Below are 24,824 nucleotides of genomic sequence, written 5' to 3'. Positions count from 1 at the left end.
TTGTTTTGCAAGTCCACCAGCAATCCATAGTGACACAGGAAGTCTGCGCCTAGTATGGGGAAGCTGACATCCGCCAGGATGAAACGCCACGAAAACGTCCTACGCAAGCCAAGACTCACGTCCTATACCCGTACGTGTTTATGCGGGAGGAATTTGCTGCCGCAAGTTTGAGCGGTTGAGGGAAAAGTTGATGATGCTGGGGTACGGGAAGGACCGAAACCTCCGCACCCGTGTCGACGAGGTAGTTGCGCCTGCTGAGAGGGTCGAAAATAGTTAGGCGACGTGGCGCTGCGTTCTGGGTGGCCGCCGCCAAGACCCCCCGCGGACCTAGTTTTTTGCGGTAGGAGAGAATCTACACGGTAGCGTACATCTTGTCGCTTTATCCCCGAATCTGCGGTGGTACCAGCAAATCCCTGGGTCCGTGGACTGTCTTGACGACCTGCTACCTGATCACCCTTTTCGGATGGCAGACCGCGAGCGTACTCGCGATCTGGCGCCCGAACGCTGAGCGTCCAACGTCGCCCGCATCTCAGCCATACTGGCTGTTAATGCAGCAATCTCGCGCCTCAATTCACCCACCTCATCCGACGGTGGTTGAACGGCCGCCAAGGTTGGGCGTACGTACACCTCCTGAACCTGGTCGGCCGTCGCTGCCAGTTCCTCCAAGGAACCAGAGACGCAAGCGAGGATCGCCTGGGTGCCCTCCGGGAGCCGACGCAGCCAGAGCGACTTGATCAGGTCTTCGCCGATCTTACTCCCACCCAATTGCCTCATTTCACGAAGCAATTGGCTGGGAGTTCGATCACCTAAGGTTAAACCTGCCAGCAAGTGGTCTAATTTTGCCGACTCGCTTGCCGACAGGCGCCTGATCAACTCGCTCTTGAGCTGCACATACGATGTCGACTTCACCACGTCGGACACCAGAAGTATGGACTCTTCGTCCAGGCCGACCACCGCGTAGTTGAAGCAGGTCGCGTCCGATGTGATGCCGGACATTTGGAACTGTGCTTCCAGATGCACGAACCACAGTTCGGGGTTCCGCCGCCAAAACGGAGGAACGCGTACGGCGAGGGCGGTCACTTGCGTGTTCAAATCACGTCGGGGTCACCAATTAAGTAATCCAATTACTTTTTTGTTTTAATAATCCGTTAAGTAATTAACACCACTTCTCATTTCAACAATCCTTATAAATATTTAAGATATTTTTAAATTAACAATTCATATGTTGTTTTCATTAATGTACACTTAACATTCTATTTAATTCAACGAACTCAAAAAGACTTCTCTCCTCAATTCCCAACTTGATATCTATCTCTCAAAACTTTTTTAATCTTTTTCAAGTCCAACTGAATAATTAAATTTTAGTGACAGGTCTCAAAAAACAAAATTACTCATCGCACACTTTTCTGAGATCTTCCACTCCATTGGTGTGCCACGCAAAGTGGATAGATCCGCGCCATCTATTCGCTCGCAACATTCGAAATAAATTTCGAATGCTGCGAATCCTGCCGCGCCACACCCACATCATTACTCAGGGAGAATGGCGTGCAGCTCGTACAACACACTCGGGGTCAAATCTCTCTCTTTTTCTTCTTCGCACCGGGGAGGGACTGTCAGATTCCAGCAAATTGAATTTCGACTCATCAGAGAACACAACTCGACTCCAATCATCTACAGTCCAGTCACGTCGTTCTAATGCCCAATTCAGCCTTTTTTTCGAACATAGCCTTCGTTAAAATCGGCTTTTTGTCTGGTCTTCAAGCTCTGAGTTTTAATTCATTCAACCCTCACTGCACCGTTCTTACACTAACTGACACATTTTCCCCTTCCAGCCATTCAGTAGCAGAGCAGAGCAGTTGCAAATCAATCTCGCAAGGATGCTCGCTCTAATGCTTCCTCCCACTCCTTTGTTTTCATTCCAGATTGCCATCTTTGGCATACTTGTTAAAAAAATTCTAATACTTTCCTCAGAACAATTGATTTTTATCCCTATTTCCCCGTTTCCGCAAAACCAGAATACAGGCCTTTTCCTGAACACTTAACTTTTTCTTTCCTGACATTTTTTTATACAAAATTAAGGGTTTACCTCTCTTTCTCCTTCCGAATCTCCAAGCAAACTGATACTGAGCTAAACCTGAATATGGTAATCCTTTAAATTTTTGGTTTTTGTCAGGCACTGTATAGTCGCCGGTTGGTTATCAAAGGTTTGGCGAAATCCATGTTACTATATGCGGTTCTTGTCTAGGCGGGATTATTGGAAAACGTGTCGAGCCGGAGTTCGTTATACTGGCCAATGGTGCTGAGGGTGTGCAGCCCATATAGGACTGATAAGCTATGAAGGACCTTCTAGTAAATGGGGCGCACTGTCTCTACCGAGGAAGCAGTGCGAATCCGCCCTGAATGTACGAGCTGTACAGGAGATGGCAGCAACGGGGGGATAATTCCGGAAAAGGCAGCATTGAGAGATGAGCCGAGCGAAAATATCGAGAATGGAATTATCACTTAACTCAGTTGCTTACGGGTCAGGGTGGTTGCAGGAGGTATTTGCATTGCTTCGAATTGGACGAGTCTCCCCAATTGTCCAGAATGCGGCGCTACAGATACAGCCGAGGATCCGGAACATGTTTCGTTGTCCGAATTTCGCGGAGAAAGAGGGAGGTTAAACAGCGCCCTCAACGTGGTCATCAGAGCCCATTATTTCGTTGAGGAGATGCTGAGGTTGTGAACACATACGAACGGGGGAACTGCTCTGTGCGGCGATGACCTTCGATCCTTTTTCCTGTTGAAACCAGTTTCCAGTGATTAAAATTTAGCCTAGAGATGTTGACGTTTCCATTTTTCCTCCCAGCTTACGACCCTCCACCGGCTTTACAGCCCTTTACTCACCGCAACTGGCGAAGATTTTCAAAAAAACACGAAATTAACGTATCATTAGGAAGTGTATCATTTTTATTCTATATTATACAAGAAAAAACCTAAAATGCTTCGACGACAACGGTAATCGACTCAGAAACTGCGTATTGGGTTAATTGTACACAATAATCTCTTCTCCTTGCTCTCCTTCCAACTTCTCACAACATAAGCTTAGAATTAACTGGAAATCGCTCGCCACACCTCTAAAAGATCCAGCCTAAATCAGTACTTTCTGCATTTCATCCCCTTCTCGCCTGCGAACTCAATACTTATTCGCATTATTGTACCCCAAGCGATCGAACACGCTCGTGGCAGCCGCAGCGGCGGCGGAACTCTGCTGTGGCCGCTTCGACAGGCTCACTCGGCCAATTCGGTTTGTCAACTGCGACATGGAACTCGATGACTTGCTTTTTAAGGCTGATGACGAGGGTGCGCCCAGTCGGTTGTGCACTGGCGTTGGTTTCCTCATCAGGAGTTCATCGGACTTCATGCGAACGGCGGCCTCGGGATGTTTGATTGGCGAAGACTTTTTGACGATGGTGGGTTTGAGTTTGACGATCTTTCGGGTTTTGTGGAGTACTGCGAGGTTTTGAGGAGCTGTTTGGAGAACGAAAGAGTGTTATTTGTTGGGAAACTAGTTGGGGATGAAGTGAAACTCACCGTTCTCACCCAGTCGTGCCTTTATGCCGACAAACCTCTTATTTGTGCGTGGTTTCATAATAACTCGGCGCGAGGCAATCTCGACGATTTCGTCTTCGGATGAGAACGACACAGATTTCTCGCCTGTTTCCATGCGTTCCGGTGGATCATAGTCGTCGGCAATCATTGTTGCTGCTTTGGCTGGAATTTTCTTGACCAGAATCACTTTTTGCTGGGGTTTGATGGTCTTCTTGACAACTCCGGTTACCTATTGTGGAAATAGAAGAAAAAAGGATAAAAACGCAATCGCGAATGGCAACGGGAAACTTCATCAAGTTAGCGAGCGCGTAAGCAATCTCAAAAGAAAACAAACTTGTGGCGGACAAGTTTGCCCTCACCTTCTTGGTTGGAGAATTCTTCAAAATGCCTGACACGGGTGTAATCTTTTTTGTGATTGTTTTAGTGACGAACTCATCGCGCCCGCCCAGTCGTGAGAATATTGAGGAGGATGTGGACGCGTGTTGTTTGTCGATTTTTATCAACCTCACCTCGGACTCTCCTGTCCGAGATCCGTCGGAATTGCTACTCATAGAGAGACGTTCAAATACTCCAGGTTTGGCCTGTTCCTTGTCAGCATACACTAGAAAAGGAGAGCGAAGGAGATAAATTGAATTCGGGAAGAGGTTACAGAACCCTAACCAGTTTCAGCAGAAAATACTTACGCAACGCCTTTTTCGCCAGAATTTCTTTGCTGCGCTGTGTGGTACCTGAAGGTAGCGTGATTTTGTAGCGGCCCTCATGCTCGGGGAGGACCCTCCTTGGCTGTGGTTTGGCGGCTGCAATCGTAGCTGACTCTTCATAGTCTGGCCTGGATGCATCGACTACTTCGGAGCTTACGATGCTTGCTGCAAGCATGTACAAAAATAACACCTTATTCCGTGCTCTAGCCGAGAAAATTAACCAACAAACCTTTACCTTTCGACGAAAGGCTCTTTTTCGTGGTGACCGAGGCTGTGTTCGCTGGCACCGCGGCCACCGGCACTTTAACTTCGCTCGACAGAACTTTCTCGCGCGCATTTTGTTCACTCACATGTTTGGCGTGCCTAGAACATCCCAAAAATTTAAAGCTCTATCCAATCGCCATCAAACTCAAGCCTAATTACCGTAAAATTGCAATTATGTCGCCCATTATTGTCACCCCCATCTCCCGCAGATACTCCTTATTTAAATCCATCAGCATATCTGTCTGAATACGATTTTCCACAAATATATGAGCGTAGGTTGCGGCCGATTGGGACGGGATGCCGGCCGTATTGAAAAATTTCACCCATTGCCCTAAATAAGGAAGTAAAATTGTGTTTTCAGTAGAATTCCTTGAAAGGGTTGGGGGTTAGGACGGAATGGGATGGAATTTCGTGGCGAATAGAATCAATTCGAAGGAAATACCTGCACTGGCTGTAGCCATGTCGGCTCAGTATTTCTTATAACTGTGTGAACGCGCAAGAAATGTCGGTTTAGAATACTTTTCGCGTCCAAGCTCTGTTCTCAGTCGGGCAGAAGACAAGTCGAACGTCAAAACATCAACAAACTTCGAGTAGACAGCAACATTGGAATGTCTCCAAAACTGGATTTCAATTTTCCAGATGGAACTTTGTGGATTTTTTAAGGTAATTCTCTATTGAAACAAGAGAATCTTTTTACCAGAAATCATAATAACATGAGCATAAAATGACTGGATTTATATCAAAAATGCAATATGACAGATAATCATTAATTTTTCAAGAAATAAATAACCACATTGGTGAACGCTACTCCCAATCTTTAAAACGTACTAGATGAATTCCCACCATGGAAAGTCCAATAGGAACCTACACCGTGCTTTGGAGATGTTTACGAATTGTCAAAATAAAGAAACTTTCTTTCCAGTGTCATTTACCAAGTGACATTTCCACTGCATACCGGATTGCTTACGGACGAGTTTTTCAATCTAAATTATTTTCGTTTTTTTGTGGGTGACATTAGTGAAATTGTTCAAAAATGGAAGGAGACATGGAATCTGATGATGAAATGAGTCAATATGAGAAAATGTGCTCAGCCAATGTGAAGCCAGGCATGTTTGTAAGTGGCTGGGACGATCCCGCAGATTTGGTACAAGAGGACAAAAATCCGCACGGTAAGCCCGTAAGAATCATTTTTCAATGGAATTATGAGGGAAGATGCTGGTTCTATTTATGGGTAGATATCAGTGGCCGCTCTGCGGAGCCCAGTTAGTGCTGTGGTTCGTCGTTTTGATGCACAGACTCCTAAGACCGCGAGCTGTTATGAGAGTAAGGAGACAGAGTCCAGCCGGTTCAGACCTTCAGATCCAGCTCGTAGGATTCGTGGAGGAAAGCAGCTCTCCCAATCTACAGTCAGGAAACTCGCTAAGGTCCCCATAGGATGGTATACCCAGTGTCAGTAGCCTAACTCTAGCTACAGCTGGGCAATCGAGAAGGAAGTGCCTGAGCGATGCCAAATCCGTCAGCCCGCTCATTCCCTTTTATGTTCCTTTGACCGGGAACCCAAACGAAGGTGACCGTGAACGTGCCGCCCAGACTGTTTCGCGCGTTTCTGCACTGTCCCACTAACCTGGAGGATGTCGTCGCTGAGTACGAGGCTTTAATGATGGCTTGGCTGTCGGTCAGAATAGCTATGTTACGCTTGGAGTTCGAATCATTCCCCCGACATCGACAAGCTTCTAGTATTGCCAGTACACTGGCGAAACCTGGGAGACGATACGACTCGGATACACTCTGGGTATTCGGGAAAATCCCGCACCGACTCCACAGACCAGCTTTGATACATTGGTAAAGAATATTATGTCATCGCCTTGCAACATGCCGGCGGTCTCCCACTCTACTCTGGTTGCGCAAGCCCACAGTAAATTTTCCAGTGAATTTCAACTTGCGTATGGCATAGTCCGTATGGAATGCCCAGATTTCCCGGGGTACTTCGTCTAGGATGTTAATATGGCGTAGGGACTCACGTAACAGACCTGCCTTTGAATCCTATTAAGTTTCGTTCAATTATGCTTTACCTTAAAGCCTGCCCCCATGCCGTAATTTAGAAAGGGACGCACCACAGTTGTGTACATCCAGAGAACCATCCTCCGCCGGAGACCCCATTTCTTTCTAGAGGTTCTCTTGCAGGCATAGAAGGCTATAGAGGCCTTCTTAACTCTCAGTTCTCTGTTCAATCACCAATTTAGCTTTGGATCCAGGATAACACCCAGATACTTCACATTAGAGGAAAGAACTAATCTTTGTTCATTCAGCGGCGGTAGGTGAAGCGATAGCATCACCCTGGGACGTGCCTCTGTTCACAGCTCTCGTCTCTCGTCTCTGGGATTATTCTGGTCCTTAGCATGGATTTAACCGAATACGTTAGATACTCTTCCAATTCAATACTGGTCAAGGTTTCCTCAATGGTGTTGGTACTAACATTATTGAATATTCTCTCTATATCCAGGGGGCAGCTAGAGTATGCTGGTTGTACTGCATCGCTCAACCGTGCTAATTACCTCGTGGAAAGCGGTTTCTGTGGATTTGCCTTTGAGGTAGGCATGCTGGGATTTAAAGAAAGGCGTTCTCTCCATAATCGCCCCTAAGTGGATATCCAAGACGCGCTTTAGGTTCTTCAAAATGAGAGACGTAAGGCTGATTGGTCGAAAGTCCTTCGTGGACTCATGGTCGTTCCTGTCCACTTTCGGTATGAAAACCACTCATGCACGTCTCTGTGGCACGTATCCTAAAGAGATATAGCTCCGGTAAACCTCGACAAGCCACGGCACAACTCTTTCCTGTTGCTTCTGTAGCATGACAAGCATTATGCCATCCGGACCCGGAGAATTACCATATATGCGGAGAAGCTGTTTATAGCTCAGCCGATTTTATCCTCGGTAATTACCGATTTAATAGTCTTGCAAGCCCTCCAAGTAAGGCTCTGATTCACAGTCCTCTTCCCTGTCGGCAAAGTGCGTCTGAACCAACTGCTTTAAGGCTTCATCCGAAGATTACGTTCAGTAGCCTTTCGACTTTTTAAAAAAGGATTGGGCTCCTATGTTCCTTGAACAGACTCTTACTGAGCCTTGCGGATTCGCTGGTACTTTCGATGTTCTGACAATAGTCCAACCACGACCTCTCCCCAGTTCTCCACCCCAAGAAGCCCATCGGTTAGTACGGTGATATTAAGGACCTCATCCCAACCATCACAGTTCTCCGAGCTGGTGAAATGGAAGGTTGGTGTACTGCCCCTGTTACACACCAATAGATTTGTATTAATAATAAAATCAAAGAATGACTCAACTATTTCGTTGATTTAACAGCTGTCCCAAAGCGTATGCTTTGCATTGGTTGGCCTTCTTTCTTGCTATGCTTCTCGTTAAATGTTGTAGTTCATCTGGCGAAACTGATCGGTCATGACCCATGTAAGCCGCAGAAATATACCAGTTATCTGCCCTCGACTGCCCCAGTTTGACGATGACTAGGTCGCTGGAACTCAGATTCGGACAAAAGTGCAGAGTCTCCCTCGCGAAGAATCCTGTCCTAATCAGTGTCTTCTGTGCTGTGGAATAAATTTTAATATTTTCTTTGGAGTCCCTTTATGGTTCGAAGACAAGCAGATTAGCCGAGGCGCACTTCGAGTGCTGCAGATTTATTTGCCTTACCCTCAGCATGATCTATTTCCGTGTGGGGTTCGTCAGTCCCCGTCAGACCGTCGATCCTCATCTCCTCCAACAGCTCGTTGGCGACGTCGATTGGATCCACTTTCACCTTTGCATTCCTGACTCCGAGCCGCAGTTTATAGTCTATCTTTTCCAGTGAATCCAGGCCATGTATACGGAGCAGAAGAGATTGGCTGTTTGTCTGGGGTTTCTCCTCTATGATAATTATCCATTTGTTCATGGGAATCCTAAGGTTTTGAAGACACACAGTTTCTTCTTACCCATGCGGATCCTCGGCAACCAGATGCGAGCGATCGGTCTACTGGGAATCTCTCCGTGGGGAATGGCTTCGAGCTTTACGCCTACCCAGCCGTCGCTGAGAATTGGTTGTCGCAAGTTATAACGTGGAACCCACGGACCATCTGAGCGGAATCAAAGCAGGGAATGAATCTCGTGTGTTCGCCTTTGGCATCCAGGAGATACTCAATGACCATCTCTGACAGCCTGGCCTCAACACTGATCCACACCTTCGGTGCTAGTTTGCCGCTAACGGAATTGCCATCCGCCAGCAACAAGTGGCTGAAGGGCTTCGCAGTTCGTGGCTCGTCGGCTGACTGTTGCTGCCTACTTTTCTCCAGAAGTTGCTTAGCGTCCGAGCTCTTGCCCAGAAAGATGCATTCTACATTACACACAGTCCTAAATGTGGAATTGTACCATAATGAGGGATGGCCGATCTGAATGTCAAGGGGGGTTCTGACAACACCTTGCTCGAACATGTGATGATGAAGCACGAACAATGATGGTGGAAGGTTTGTTGATTTCTGCCGCTTCCACCGCCTCGTCTTTGATGGAACTTTGTTTGAACATAGAACCTGTCATAAGGTCAGTTGGGTTTCATATGACCGACATCGTACGAGCAATCAAATTGACCACTTTGCGATCAGTAGTAGATTTCGAAGTTGTCTACTGAATGTGGGTAACAAGAGAGGCGCTAACATCGGTCTCGAAAAGGGGTCATCATCTGATGGTCGCTTATGTTTGCTTGTATGTTGCTTCGGCCACTCTTCGCAGCATACGGATATGGACTGTTTCTACAAGCAGAAGACAAATAATTTCAGCTCTCAATGCATTCAAGCGGAATAAAGCTGCTTGGCTAGACAGTCTCCTTGCAGAGTTATTTATCGTCGCAGCTACAGTTACTGCAGATCTGCTACTTCTACTCATACGAACACCTTGGGAATCTGAGACCTGTTCCAGGGAGTGGAAAAGGGGTATGATCGTTAAAATTTCAAAGAAAGGCACCCACATCCAGTGACAATTATAAGGACATTCGCGGGCTCTCTGCTATCGCAGAAATACTAGCTAAAATAAAATAAAGTTTAGATCTTCGCTTCTCCTGCTTTTCATCGATTTCGAGAAAACTTTCGATAGCGTGAACACGGAGTGTATCTGGAGTTTTCTACGCAGGAGTTGTATTCCGGAGAAACTAATAGCTATTATCAGAGCGACATATAATAGAGTAAAATGTCACATGCTGCTCCGAGGTAAAATCTCAGAGTATTTTGAGGTCCAAAGCGGAGTTCGCCAGGGTTGCATCCTCTCACCGAGATTGTTCCTTATTGTTATCGCTGACGTTCCTTATTATGCTTCCTCCGGAGGACGTGAAGGAGTTCAATGGGCGATGACACCTTTTTTCAAACACTTCGACTACTCTGATGACGTCTGTTTGTTTTCTCATCGGATCTTAGACCTTGGCCAAATGGCTCTGGATCTGAAAAGAGAGGCCAGTAGATTTGGACTCAAGTTAAACGCCAAAAAAAAATCAAAGTTCTCAGTCTGACGGGTGAGCGTACTCTCCCTATCTTCATTCATGTGCAGAGTATTGACAGAGCCGATCAATTCGTATTTTTAAGAAGTGTTTCTGACAACGGTGGCACCGAATTGGATGCTGCCCATCATTAACAGCTTTAGATACAATTTTGCTGCTACGTTGTTTTGTTTAAAATCTAGAAATGCCGTTATCTCAACGCCAAGATCAAGCTAAGACTGTTCTGTGCTAGTGTTCTTTCTCTGTTGTTAGATGGGAGTAGCACATGGAAAATGACCTCCCCTGTCACTCGATGGCCCCCAGGTCTCAATATTTTATGTCAGCAGCGGGTGAAGTAGGACTCAAAATTTATAAGTCAAGAACTAAATAATTAATGGCGCATTCAATTAGAGTCTAGACCTTTAAGTGTCATGGAGTACTTTTTCAAGACGAGTCACAACTGAACCATCGGCTTTGATCTTGAGCAAATTTTGCAACTGAAGGCTGGAGTTTGGCTGTAGAAATAAAATTCCGGTGACCAAAGGTCGATGTAAATTGCAGAGCGATCCCAATGTGAAAGGACCGTGAAGGAAGGGTCTGAAAATCATATCCTGGACGAGTAGTAATGCAAAGTTCCTACTTTAAGCGAGAATAGCTGATATCTTGAGGAGGTAGCTCTGCCTTTACCCTAGCAGTGGACCTTAGAGAAAGAGATTTTACTTGAAATAAACGTCCCTGTTGGATTTTTGTTTATTGTGACTGGAAGTATAATATATACAAATCAGAACCAAAGTAGGGTAGAGAATTGGGCACGAGGTTAGGTTACATCTATTTCGGCGGAGGAAACTTACTCGTTTGTGTTTTTTCCGATCGTTCACGTTTCTTCTATGTCTTGCTTAAATAGTAATACAATCCATAGATTCAAAAAATTGACTCACCGTGCTTTCATCAATGAGGCGTTTTTGAGTTCGTCTTTCAATGGTCACGCATATGCCTGACGAGAAGGTGTGGAAAGGGGGGAATTCTCTGCGGTCGGTATTTTCTTTTTCAGTGAAAAAAGGTTGGGACACCAACAAGGATGTGATCTTCTTCTTTTTCTTCAGCCTTTGTCCCGTTCATAAGCGGGGTCGGTTCGTCGTAATCGGTTTCGCCATTTGGCTCTATCAAATGCCTGATCTGGATGCAATTTCAAGGCCTTTAAATCCTCATCCCGCGTATGAAGCCACCGTTGTTTTGGCCAGCCTTTTCGCCGTTTATTATCAACTTCGATGTTCAGACCAATATTGGCAAGTGAATTCTCGTCAGCGCGAATTACGTGACCATACCATCGAAGACGCCTCTCTCGCAATGCTTCAACGATCGGTGCAACCCCATATCGATCGCGGATATCCTCATTTCGGATGTGATCCAAACGTGTGACGCCACTAGTCCAACGTAACATCTTCGTCTCCATTACCGCAAGACGCCGTTCATTGTCTTTTATAGTTGGCCAACACTCAGAATCATAGAGAGCGACAGGACGGACAACATTGCGGTAAATTTTAGATTTGAGACGTTCGTTGATACGTCGATCACAAAGAACACCAGTTGTAGAACGCCACTTCATCCAGGTTGCGTTAATGCGTGTTTAGGAACTTGTATTCTTTTCCAAGTTGAACCGATGTTTATCCCTTCACTTTAATGAAAACTTAATAATATCTAGACAATTCGTCCGGAATTCCAGGTAAAATTAACAAACCAGGTACGTTTGAAATAGTTTTCTGGCATGTTTTTTGTATTTTACAAAGTTCACGTATTACAAAGTTCACGTATTTCAAAAAAGTACTCCTATTATAAATCCGGGATATTAGAAATTATACTGATTTCCGTCCGTAACTATTTTCTCTCTGCACAAAACTCATTCTTTTCACAATGACTGCCAACTGTCTTTTTTTACTTAATATTATTATTTTTTTTTTATCTGACGTTTCTCGTCACCTACTCTGTTCTTCACTCTTGTAGCGAGGTCTGAACTGAGTGGAGCGCCGGTGACGTCATCTGTCCGCTGGTATTCCTGCCGCGCCACACGTGAAGCAATTTCATAACGCAGTTCTCCACTGGCTGATAGCGTTGACTCGAGGTATTTAAATCGCTCAGTTCTGGACAGATCACTGCCGTGATTGTGCCTGTTTCATGGGGATCGGTCGTCAAAAATTCAGTTTTGTTTAGATTCAATTTGAGACCGTGTTGCATGAGGCGATCATTCCATTTTTGGACAAGTTGCTCGAGATCATTTTTGCTATTGGAAGCTAGGAAAACATCATCTGCATAAAGTAGTGTATTGGGTGCTGGACGTTGGATATCCCGTGTGACGGTGTCCATAACAAGAACAAGGAGGAGTGGTGAGAGGGCGCTTCCTTGATGAACACCAACAGAGACACGAAGCAGTTTTGATACACCCGCCACACTTCGAACTTTACTTTTCGGATCGTGGTAGAGCAATTGAACCCAACGCACGAGTTCTTCTGGTACTAAGTGTTGTCGTAAAACATACCAGATGAGTTCGTATCTATCTCTTTAAATTGGGATTGGGAAATACATAAAAATTAAAACTTGAATGAGAAAGTAATAATTGAAACTTTTTATTAGGTGTCCCATACCGATACATTTGGAGAAAAAAAATTTTGCAACTCGCCCCCTCCCGTCCGGTGTTCTGCAAGAAAAACGGAAAGCGGAGAAAATGCTAGAAATAATGCCATATTTTCCTTGGATTGTAGGTTGACGAAATTTTAGAGGAGACAAAATACTCTGTTGTTCCGGAAAGGGGCGCTTGGTAAATCTCAGAAGTAATCAACCGAAAGTGTCCGGATACCTCAGTGGTTAAAGTACAAGGCTTTCATACGGAAGGCCACGGTTCAAATATCACTGGTGGCAGAGGGATTTGTATCGTGATTTGACGTTGAATACCAGTCGACTTAGCTCAGTCGAATCAGGATAATAAACTCGGGCGAACGCAATGCTGGCCACATTGCCTCCTATGGGATACTGTAGTGTACCGTTACGGTCTTCAATGAAGTGCTTTAACATTCTTCAAGGCCCTGATCCAATTGGATTATCGCGTCAATGATTATTATTATTATTGTTAAACAACTGAAAATCACCCTGGCAACCTTATTTGGTAGCGAACGGAAAGAATGTATATAATTTCTATGGAAGGAAATGTTTATGTGACTCGGTAAAGGCCAAGATATCCATTCCTAAAACCAAACCACTTTTTATAATGCTATTATTTCCTGAATAGTTTCGTCAATTACAGGAATTAGTAGTTAAGATCAAAGGATTGAGACACAAGGCCAGTTACCAGCCCTTCCAGTGGAGGGCACTTATCTATTGGGTTTCCTTTTATTGTAACGTTACTTGCTGCCTAAATAGCTATGTAATCCATAAATACACTTTTAATAAAGATGTGCTATATGAGAAAATATTTTCAAAAGATCAGCCCACTCTGCTGTTTTTATCAGCGAGATGCTTACCCCGTCACACAGATGCTAAGTCTGTCACAACTTTCAGCAAGATCAAAAGGAAAAAGATGACTAACGGTTTTGTCCAGGGCAGAGGAAACTCACCAAACGATGAATTACCTCTGCCCTGGCAGCAGGGGTACGCCAGGCAAGGAGAATTGAAGAGGGAGACAATGGCTGGTTTCAGTTCGGTGTTCACGATTTGGCAAGGCCTTAAAGATGTGGCCAATGGGGTTGAATTACCCTCCACGTACAGTTGCCTCATAAGTGGGTTGGGAGATTCTCCGTTCTTTCGAAGAAACTCTCTATCAGATTAAGAGCGAACTCTCGAAGAGGTTTTATTCTTGCCCGCCGGGCCACTTCGGCGTTGGCGCCGCATTCCTGGTATTCCAATTGTTGGGCAACGACACTGTACCATCTATATTTGGCCGTATATAGAAAAATGTTTATTAATTATTAAAATACACTTTTTGGGGATTTATTTCTTAAAAATAATATCGTTTAAATGTAGACCCTCGCGTTCTCGGCACTCATTTAATCGAACAGTAAAATTATTTATAACGTCTCGGCAGGTGGACTCAGGGATGGCTGCCATTTCGTGACGGATATTTTCTTTCAAATGCGCCAGTGAAGTTGATTTATTGGCGTAAACTTTAGATTTAAGATAACCCCATAGGAAAAATTCCATAGGGGTTAAATCTGGACTGCGTGGAGGCCAATTTATGTCACCTCTCCGGGAGATCAATTGCCTGAGAAAATTTCACGAACACGTGGCAAAGACATATTGGACGTGTGTGAAGTTGCTCCGTCCTGTTGGAACCATGTTCTTTGGTTATAACCAGGAAAGTTTTGCAGTTTGGGTACCAAGAAGTTGTCTAACATCTCCACATAACGCTCTGAATTCACTGTAACTGCACGGCCCCTTTCGTCTTCAAAAAAGTAAGGGCCGATAATTCCTCGCGCCGATATCGCAGCCCATACGGTCACTTTAGGCGCATGTAGGGGTTCCTGATGTTTGCGTTTCGGATTCGTTGCACTCCAGTAGTGGCAGTTCTGCTTATTTACGTGGCCATTAAGATGAAAATGGGCTTCATCTGAAAACAAAATGTTGGTAAACGTTGAAAATCGCTCAATCATCTGATTTACGAAATTAAGCCTCTGACTGGCATCTTGGGGCTTTAATTCTTGAACCCAATTGAATTTTGTAGGGGTGCAGCTTTAGGTCTTTGTGCATAATACGACGTAATGATGATCTATGCACATTTAAAGCACTTGCGCATTTCAGAATTGAAAGGTTCGGGTCGTTACGAACAGATTGATTAACATTCTCCACGTTTTCTACCGTTCTTGATGATCTAGGTCGCTCAGATTTTGATTTATCCAGCGTTGTACCAGTCTCTTCAAACTTTTTAACCCAATGTCGAATGAGAGGAATGCTTGGCGCATCATTTAAGTGGCGAAAACCTGGAATACTGCAGAATTTTCTACGTGCTACAGTTGCCGAATCGCCGTTTTTGTAAAACTCTCACACGCACAACGCGCGGTCTGCTCCTGAGAAACGCTCCATAGCGACTGAATTCCCAACAGCCAGGCTACCGATTGACATAACCCCCGCGCCCCTCGGATACGTTGCGTTCACGCAGTAAGCTAAATAAATATAAAATTTCTTCTGAGACACCTTGTATTTAAGTGTTGCCTGAGACTGTATGATGTGTTCACCAATCCTGATCTTTATCGACGTTTGCTTCCTTTGCTTGGTGATCAGAACTACCTCGGTTTTATGCTCTGCGAGTGTCAGACCAGCATCCTCTAGTCAAGATTTTATTTAAAAAATTGCCTCGTTTGTGAGTACCTCGATCTCATCAATATCTTGTGTCACGATAGTCACTACGATGTCGTCTGTGAAGCCAATGATTACGAATCCTTTGGGCAATTGCAAGTTTAAAATTCCGTTCTACATTATTATCCATAGGAGAAAACCGAGGACTGATTCTTGTGGAATCCCGCAGGCTGTTCTATACGTCTTGGGGCCCATCGTCCGAATCGTAACAAAATAAGCTTCCCCGGAGAAATTCCATGACTATGTGCACCAGGTATTTAGGAGCGCCCAATTTGGCTAAAGCCAAAGCGAGAGTAACTACCGCGCAAGATCTCTCCATTGCTTTTTCTGTAATTTCCGTCACCGTGCTGATCGCATTGACAGCAGATCTTGCCTTTCGGAATTCGAACTACCTGTTTGAGAGATCGTCCTCCTTTTCTGTGATTGGTACAAGCCTATTGAAGATGACCTGTTCGAAAAGTACGCCGATGCCGTTCAATAGGGATATAGGCCTATAAGATGAAGGATCACCCAAAGGTTTATTTGGCTTCGGAATTAACACAAGCTTCTGTTTCCTCCACTTTTCCGGGAAAATTCTTTTTTTGAGGCACGTTGTAAATGTTTTAACGAACCACATTGGAACTGTTTTGACAGCCACTGTCAATGTTTTATTCGAAATGTCGTCTAAATCTGGGGCAATATTTTCGGCAATCTTCTTCGCGACTTCGTTTTGCGACTTTTTCAGTGGTTACCTCGGGAATTTCATTGGGATCTATCTGGACAGTGGGTAGGTTCGATTCCGCAGCAAATCAGGGTTGGTGATCGGTGGTGAGCGCTTACCTTTGATTGATGCTTACTGATCGTCGGGCCGCGACGGATAGATGGCGAGAATATTTCGAGCAGATTTCAACTGAAGAATTTGCTCATCCTCCACTTCCACAATCATTGCCGACATTTGGAGCAGTTCCACCAGTCAGCGCAACTGAAGTCGAGGAGGCAATAAAACAAATGAAATCGGGGAAAGCAACAGGACCTGACGACATCGCATCTGAGCTCTGGAAAGCAAAGAGCTGGGACCCAACACCGTGGCTGAGTGAATTCTTTAACCGGGTTATTCAGGAAGGAAGAACACCATCTGACTGGCAAGAAAGTACCACTGTTCCAATATGGAAAAAGAAAGGTAGTCCAGCAGAATGTTCAAATTACCGTCCGATCCGGTTACTTTCCCATACCATGAAGATTTTTGAACGCATTCTTGACAACCGTATTCGCGAAATCGTTGAAATAACCGTGAATCAAGCCGGATTTGTCAAGAACTGCGGAACTACTGACGCAATACACGCTGCGCGGTTACTCATGGAGAAACACCGTGAGAAGCATCGCCCTCTTTACATTGCCTTTCTGGATCTAGAGAAAGCGTTTGACCGTGTACCACACGAACTCATCTGGTATGCTTTACGACAACACTTCGTGCCAGAAGAACTCGTGCGCTGGGTTCAATTGCTCTACCACGATCCGAAAAGTAAAGTTCGAAGTATGGCGGGTGTATCAAAACCGCTTCGTGTCTCTGTTGGAGTTCATCAAGGAAGTGCCCTCTCACCACTCCTCTTTGTCCTTGTTATGGACACCGTCACACGGGATATTCAACGTCCAGCGCCCTACACACTGCTTTATGCAGATGATGTTTTCCTAGCATCTGATAGCAAAAATGATCTCGAGCAACTTGTTCAAAAATGGAATGATCGCCTCATGCAACACGGTCTCAAATTGAATTTAAACAAAACTGAATTTTTGACGACCGATCCCCATGAAACAGGCACAATCACTGTCAGCGGCAGTGATCTGCCCAGATCTGAGCGATTTAAATACCTCGGGTCAACGCTATCAGCCAATGGAGAGCTGCGTTATGAAATTGCTTCACGCATTAACGCAACCTGGATGAAGTGGCGTTCCACAACTGGTGTCCTTTGTGATCGACGTATCAACGAACGTCTCAAATCTAAAATTTACCGCAATGTTGTCCGTCCAGTCGCTCTCTATGGTTCTGAGTGTTGGCCAACCATAAAAGACAATAAACGGCGTCTCGCGGTAATGGAGACGAAGATGCTACGTTGGACTAGTGGCGTCACACGTTTAGATCACATCCGAAATGAGGATATCCGCGATCGTTATGGGGTTGCACCGATCGTGGAAAAGTTGCGAGAGAGGCGTCTTCGATGGTATGGTCACGCAATTCGTGCAAACGAGAATTCACTTGCAAAGATTGGTCTGAACATCGAAGTCGATGGTAAACGACCAAAAGGCAGACCTAAGCAACGGTGGCTTGATACGCTGGATGGGGATTTGAAAGCCTCGAGATTGCACCCAGATCAGGCATTCGATAGAGCCAAATGGCGAAGCCGATCACGACGAGCCGACCCCGCTTGTGAACGGGACAAAGGCTGAAGAAAAAGAAGAAGATGCCATGACTGCCGTGTATGCACCTCTCCATGGGTCGAAATCCGCTTCCTTACATAACCTCTTGAAGTATTCAGTTTTACTTCTAGAGATGGCTGCTTGCAGCTCTTTCCTCGCCTTTTTATATCGATTGTGCAACTCTTCAAACTCGGACCGGTTTCTGCTACGTTGGTTGTGTCTGCTGACTTTAAGGCAAACTTTACGAAGTTCTTCGATTTCGTCATTCCACCAGAAGCTAGGCATTCGTTTCTTGAGTGCAGTGCGGCGGCGCATGGAAGCGTCACATGCTTTTTGTATTCTTTCTAGAACCTGTGTCACCTTTTCTTCTGCGTTTCGCACCGCTATTACTTTCTGCCGAAGTAATTTCTCGAACATTTTCTTGTCAAGTTTTTTGGATGTTCAATCCGCTACTGCAGTTTTCTGGATTCGTTTTGCCCCTGTCCTACGCTCCACCTTGAAGATGATAGCCTGATGGTCACTGTGTGTATATTCCTTGCTTACCTGCCATTGGAGATCCTTAGATAATGTGTCGCTAACAAACGTAAGGTCTATCACCGATCCCATATCCCGTCCCCGAAAAGTATTGACGCCGCCAGTATTTGCCAGAACGACATTTAGACGTGAAAATACTTTGAGCAATATTTGGCCTCTTGCATTTGTTTCACGACTACACCAACCTTCGGCCTAAGCGTTAAAATCGCCAGTTATTTTTATAGGGTTGTGGCGGTTTTCTTTGGAAGCTATTTTTTTCACTATCAGTACGAATGCAATGAGGCAGCATAGCAGCTGAATATGTGAATGCCGCCTACCTTAGCTTGTGTGAATCCGTCTTCTGGGCTATTGCTCGTGTTTTCGATTGCACGGTTTCCGCTAGTCCGGATTGCCGCTTTGCCGCTTCTGTCTGATACAAAGACACCACCGGCGAAATCTTTGTAATATTCGGATATAATGGCAACGCTAATTTGATTTTCAAGTACGCTTTGAGTGAGCAGTTGCTGAGCTGCCTGGCAATGGTTTAAATTCAACTGTAGGAACTTCATTTACAATTAGCTGAAATCGCCTTCTTAAACGCCGGACATCTGTAACTATCTGTGATATGGTCGATGTTACCCTCCTGTGTTTCTCTGCATAGCAGGCATTTGGGATTCCCATTGCACTCTTTGGAATCCTTCTCCACATCTTCCGCACAACTTAGATCTATTGTATTTACTTGAACAGTTTCTCGAAATGCGTCCAAATTCCAGGCAATTGACCGCCACTTCTTTGGCGATATCTGTAAGGCTATTGTGGCCGTCTGAGTACCACCATATGAATTACGGAGCCTTATCATATTGGATTCAAGGATCGAACCTGGCCCGAGTTTAGTCTTTAAGGCCTCGCAGATCTCCGCTTTTGTGGTGATCTTATCTAGGTCCTTGCATTGAATCAGCATTGAGTCCTGGCTCACCTTTACCTCCGCTGCTTTGCCCAAGACAAATCGATCTTCGGCAGACTTTCACCGGGTAAGTTTGTTGGTTGCACCTGTTGTGTTTTACCCTTCTTGCGGTTTGGAGTCCGCTCTGGAGATTTTCTATTAGTATCCCTATATCGTTTGCAGGGTTCTCCCATTTCTTTTTCGTCTCGAAGCCGATCGACTGCTAGGTTATCAACTCTAGTCCTAGTTCCTATCAGGTGGATTGATTTTGAGGACGTTGTGTAGCTTTCTGTCTATCTGAGCTTCTGTATCCATACATGCAAAAGAGGGGTGTACATTTTTTCACCAAATATAGTCATGTGGAATATCAAATGAAAGGCCTCGGTTAGTAATTTCCGAAGCCGGTCTTGGTTTTGACATTCGTCTGAAAGGTGGGGAGTGCGGGGGATTTAAACTGATCAATTCTATAACAGACCAATTCTCAGAAACTACCCAACCGAAAAATCTGAAAAAAATAAATACATACCATCAAATAAAGTTAATAATAGTATATTACTATATTACTATAATAGTAGCCCTATGCCAACGAGATAGTGATCCGAGTCTATATTGGCCTCCCTATATGTTCTTACATTCATCAAGACTGAGAGGCTGCGTTCGATCAGTACGTGGTCAATTTGGTTGAAAGTGGTCCCGTTTGGAGAGGCCCATGTATGTTTGTGGACCGCTTTCTTTGTTGCCGGGTTCGTTGTTTTAAAGTCCATCCTGTCCGGGGCTCCTTCTGTGGCTTCGTAACATTGGTTTTCTTTGTAGGGTTGTCAGCGTTTTTAGGCGTGAGAAACTCGTCTTCATCCTTCTCCGGTCACCACATGGAGATGGAGATAGGGTTTGGCAGTAGAGCTGTTGGTGTTGGTTCAGCAGGCGTTTCCCAGGTTTTATGCTCCATCGTGGGTACCAATCCTCGTTTCGCCCTGGGACCTATATTACCGCATTCTAGTGTATGGTTGGAATCAAACAAGAAACATTTGTTTAAAAGAACCCTAGAATAAAAGTAGCTTCAAAACTACAGCCTTCAATTCTCGTGAATAGCATTGCAGCCATTCCCTTTTCTTTTCTTTTTCGTCTTTTTGGGTTTCATGTCGGATACTTAACGCATTTGTAATAAGTACGGGTACGAGTGCCTGTAAAATTAACGAGAATAACGAAAAGTCTTCCATATTAAATGCACCAAATATCGAAATGTACATATTTTCGGCAAATGCAGTTCAAGGTTTCCTAATGAAAGTAATTTTGAATTACGATTACAGTTGCTAATCCAGTGGAGGATGCATTCATATCCACTCTAATTGTACTAATGAATTCAGAAAGCCAGCATAGATCTTATTACATCATAAAAAAGCCATATTTCCATAATTCATATTAATTAAAACTATAAAGCACCCACTTTGTCTGTCTGAGCATTATTTATTACTTTTATTACTTAAAACTTTTCAGAATCCCTGGACCGTGAAATTTTGTGGGCAGCGAACGAAGGCAAGATTGATGTGATACGGGAAATACTCCATCTCGATCCTGATTCTGTGAATTCAGTGGATGACGATGGCTATACCCCATTGCACAGGTGAGTAGAGAAGTATTGTTCATACACAGCTACATAGTTTGTTTGCTGATATAAGTTGCTTTACTTATTTTCAATTGTAAAGTTCTCAATGGCTCCTAATTAATGAGAATGACTAAGCGCGATAGAGGCAAATAATTAATTTTACTTTGTAAGTGTTCTTTGGATTGGATGTAATTGGTTTTAGAAATGATTTAAATTTGACCTTACTTTTCAATGAGGGATTTATTTTCCCATCGTTTATCGAGCACTTTGACTCTTCCTTGTTTTTTCGAGACATGAAGATGTGCCTGGTTGCGGTTGATACCTCAATAATTTCATTCTTTCTCATTTCAGAGCTTGCTACAACAATTTCGTTGATATTGCCGAGCTACTGCTCAAATTCAAAGCAAACCCAAATGCCCAAACTGAACTCAAGTGGACTCCACTGCACTCAGCTTGCAAGTGGAGCAATGCCGAATGTGCTGCGCTTCTTCTTCAACACGGAGCCGATGTGAACGCAAAATCTGATGGACTCCAAACGCCACTTCATATAGCAGCCACGGTATCGAATTGTCGAAATGTTGCATCCATTTTACTGTTGGATCGGAATATTGATCCGGATGCATTGAATAATTCAGAAGAGACTGCAGCGGATATCGCGAAAAGAACTGGATTGACATATCCTGTGTTCGAGATGGGACATTCGGCGTATCGTGTTGAGACTGGATTGATTGATTAGGGAGACGAAGAATACTTGCTAACTATGCTTCTTCTTGTGTGAAGTGCTTAGAGTGATTGAAACTAAATTATATACAAATTATGAAATTTATTCAATAAAACGAATTTGTGGATGTAACTGAGTTGTAACTCCTTTCCACAGAGACGTCAGCTTTCTGCTGTCTTATTTTATGACTAGCCAGATTGTTCTAGCTGCATAAATGCGGGTTAACATTAGTTTATTCAGCAACCCTTTCATTCAAGCTCTCGCCAACCCAAGTCGCCGTGAAAATATCATCCCCATCCACTTTGTCAGTCCAGACTCGGTCATGGCCTCCATCATCATCATCAACCGGTATCCGGTCTAGGCCTACGTTAATAAGGAACTCTAGACATCCCGCTTTTGCGCCGAGGTCCATCAATTCAATATCCCTAAAAGCTGTCTGGCGTCCTGACCTACGCCATCGTTCCATCTCAGGTAGATTCGTCGACTTTTTCTACCATAGATAATGCCCCCTAATAGACTTTCCGGGCTGGATCATAATCATCCATACGGATTAAGTGACCCGCCCACCTAACCCCGCTAACTTTATTGAGCCGGATTTTATCCACAACCTGACGGTCATGGTATCGCTCATAGATTTTGTCGTTATGTAGATACGGAATCGTCCATTCTCATGTAGAGGGCCAAACATTTTTCAGAGGATTCTTCTCTCGAACGCGTCCAAGAGTTCGCAATTTTTTTGCTAAGAACCCAGGTTTCCAAGGAATACATGAGGACTGCCAAGATCATAGTCTTGTACAGTAGGAGCTTTGACCCTATGGTGAGACGTTTCGACCCGAACATTTTAAGTAAGCTGAAATAGGCTCTGTTGGCTGACAACAACCGTGCGCGGATTTCATCATCGTAGCTGTTATCGGTTGTGATTTTCGACCCTAAATGGGAGAAATTATCAACGGTCTCAAAGTTGTAGTCTCCTATCTTTATTCTTTCCGTTTGAACAGTGCGATTTGCTGTTGTTGGTTGGTTGGTTTTTGGTGCTGATGTTGCCACAATATATTTTGCCTTGCCTTCATTTATGTGCAGCCCAAGATCTCGCGCTAATCGCTGCCTGCTCGATCTGGATGAAGGCAATTTGTACGTCTCGGGTCGTTCTTCCCATGATGTTGATATCGTCAACATAGGCCAGTAGTTGGGTGGACTTAAAGAGGATCGTACCCCTTGCATTTACCTCAGAATCACCAATCACTTTCTCCAGGGCCAAGTTAAAGAGGACGCATGATAGGGCATCTCCTTATCGTAGACCGTTGTTGATGTCGAATGGTCTTGAGAGTGATCCTCCTGCTTTTATCTGGCCTCGCACATTAGTCAGGGTCAGCCTGGTTAGTCTTATCAATTTCATCGCGATACCGAATTCCCTCAAGACCGTGTACAGTTTTACCCTAGCTATACTATCACAGGCGGCTTTAAAGTCGATGAAAAGATGGTGAAACTGATGTCCATATTCCAACAGTTTTTCCATCGATTGCTGCAGAGAGAAAATCTGATCTGTTGCTAATTTGCCTGGAGTGAAGCCTCTTTGCTATGGGCTAATGATGTTCTGGGCGTATGGGACTATCCGGCCTAGCAAGATAGCGGAGAATATCTTATAGATGGTACTCAGCAACGTGATACCTCTATAATTGCTGCACTGTGTGATATCTCCCTTTTTATGTTTGAGACAAATAATGCCTCTCTGTCTGTCGTCAGGCATTGATTCGTTGTCCCACACCTTGAGCACAAGTTGATTAACCACTTGGTGTAATGGGTCGCCTTCATATTTAACCAATTTGGCTGTAATTCCATTGGCTCCTGGCGACTTATGATTTTTAAGCCGATGAATTGCACGAACTGTTTCTTCTATACTTGGTGGTGGCAATATTTGTTGGTCGTCTTTAGTTGGCGGGATCTCCAACTCGTCGATGTTCTGGTAGTTCAGTAGTTCATCAAAGTATTCAACCCATCGCTCCAATATGGCCATTCTGTCGGAAATCAGATTTCCCTAATTGTCTTGGCAGGATGAGCATCGAGGTGTATAAGGCTTCATCCTGCTGACTTGTTGGTAAAACTTGCGTGTCTGGTGCGGTTGCTCCCTGTACTTTTTGAGTTCACAGACTTGTTGGTTCTCCCAGGCTTCCTTTTTCCGTCTATGAAGTCGCTTCTCCGTTCGGCGGAGTTCGTGATAAGTCTCTGTGCGTGCCCGCGTTCCTTGAGAATGCAACATTACTCGGTATGCAGCATTCTTCCGTTCCGTTGCTAGCTTATATTCATCGTCAAACCAGCTGTTCCGACTCTATTTGTAGCTGGGGCCAAGTATGTTTGTGGGTGTATTTATGATAACGTTCTTCAGGTGATTGTGAAGATCATTTGTTGATGCTTCATCTCCAGGATCTCTGCGGTTATTGCGGAATCCATTTCCCTCTTATAAGTGTTGCGGAGGGCTGTGTTGTGGATGGTCTCAGTGTTAACGCTCACCTGATTGTCAGATGGGATTCTGGGTGGTGTTGTTATTCGAACTCAGAGCCCCAATGCAACGAGATAGTGATCCGAGTCTATATTGGCCCCCCTATATGTTCATCAAGGTTGAGAGGTGGCGGCGTTCGATCAAAACGTGGTTAATTTGGTTGAAGGTGGTCCCGTCTGGAGAGGCCCACGTTTGTTTGTAGACCGCTTTCCGCGCAAACTAGGTACTTCCAACAACTATTTCGTGTGAAACTGCTAATTGAATAATCCGCAGTCCGTTATCATTTGTATTTTGATGTACTAAGCTATGGGAGCCAACGTAGAAGGTATCTTTCTCCGACTCTGCAGTCTCCTCTGTAGGAGCGTGAACGTTTATGAGGCTTATATTTCTAAACTTGCCTCGCAAACGCAGAGTGCATAGCCTTCCGCTTATGTTTTCAAAGCCGATAACAGCAGGTTTCATGTTTAGGCTGACTAAAAAACCTACTCCGAGCACATGCTTTACTGGATGACCACTATAATATATGGTGTAGCGACTTTTCTCCAGGAAACCAGTCCCTGTCCAAAGCATCTCCTGCAATGACGTTACATTAGCGCTATATTGAGACAGGGTATCGGCTAGCTGCTTGGCAGTTCCATCTTTGTACGGTGAACGCATGTTCCATGAGAAAATGCGCAAATGATCGATGCCCACTTCCCAACAGATTGGAAGAGTGGTTGGATGTTTCCTATCCTAAAAAAGAACTAGAATCC

General features: G+C 44.6%; 2 protein-coding genes across 3 annotated transcripts; one reads left to right on the top strand and one right to left on the bottom strand.

Annotated features, from left to right (window-relative positions):
* Positions 1–2,920: 2,920 nt before the first annotated feature.
* Positions 2,921–5,193, bottom strand: LOC119652959 (uncharacterized protein C19orf47). Of its 2 annotated transcripts, none has more exons than XM_038057355.1 (7): positions 4,999–5,193; positions 4,716–4,887; positions 4,528–4,655; positions 4,275–4,457; positions 3,951–4,192; positions 3,574–3,820; positions 2,921–3,510 (listed from the first exon to the last, which is right to left on the bottom strand). In XM_038057355.1, the coding sequence occupies exons 1-7, from the start codon at positions 5,015–5,017 to the stop codon at positions 3,176–3,178; spliced, it is 1,326 nt and encodes a 441-aa protein (XP_037913283.1). In that variant the 5' UTR covers positions 5,018–5,193; the 3' UTR covers positions 2,921–3,175. The 2 variants fall into 2 exon arrangements, with proteins under 2 accessions (XP_037913283.1, XP_037913282.1); XM_038057354.1 differs by having other exon boundaries at positions 4,522–4,655; positions 4,999–5,185.
* A 297-nt stretch (positions 5,194–5,490) lies between these two features.
* On the top strand, positions 5,491–21,707 carry LOC119651509 (ankyrin repeat domain-containing protein 49). Its single transcript, XM_038055133.1, has 3 exons — positions 5,491–5,725; positions 20,746–20,872; positions 21,206–21,707. Exons 1-3 carry the CDS (start codon positions 5,590–5,592, stop codon positions 21,588–21,590), a joined length of 648 nt encoding a protein of 215 aa, XP_037911061.1. The 5' UTR covers positions 5,491–5,589; the 3' UTR covers positions 21,591–21,707.
* The last annotated feature ends 3,117 nt before the right edge of the window (positions 21,708–24,824 follow it).

The sequence above is a fragment of the Hermetia illucens genome, chromosome 3 (assembly GCF_905115235.1).
Source record: "Hermetia illucens chromosome 3, iHerIll2.2.curated.20191125, whole genome shotgun sequence".
Classification (NCBI taxonomy): domain Eukaryota; kingdom Metazoa; phylum Arthropoda; class Insecta; order Diptera; family Stratiomyidae; genus Hermetia; species Hermetia illucens.
Note: the sequence above shows the minus strand (reverse complement) of the source record. Positions and strands in the feature narration are given on the sequence as shown.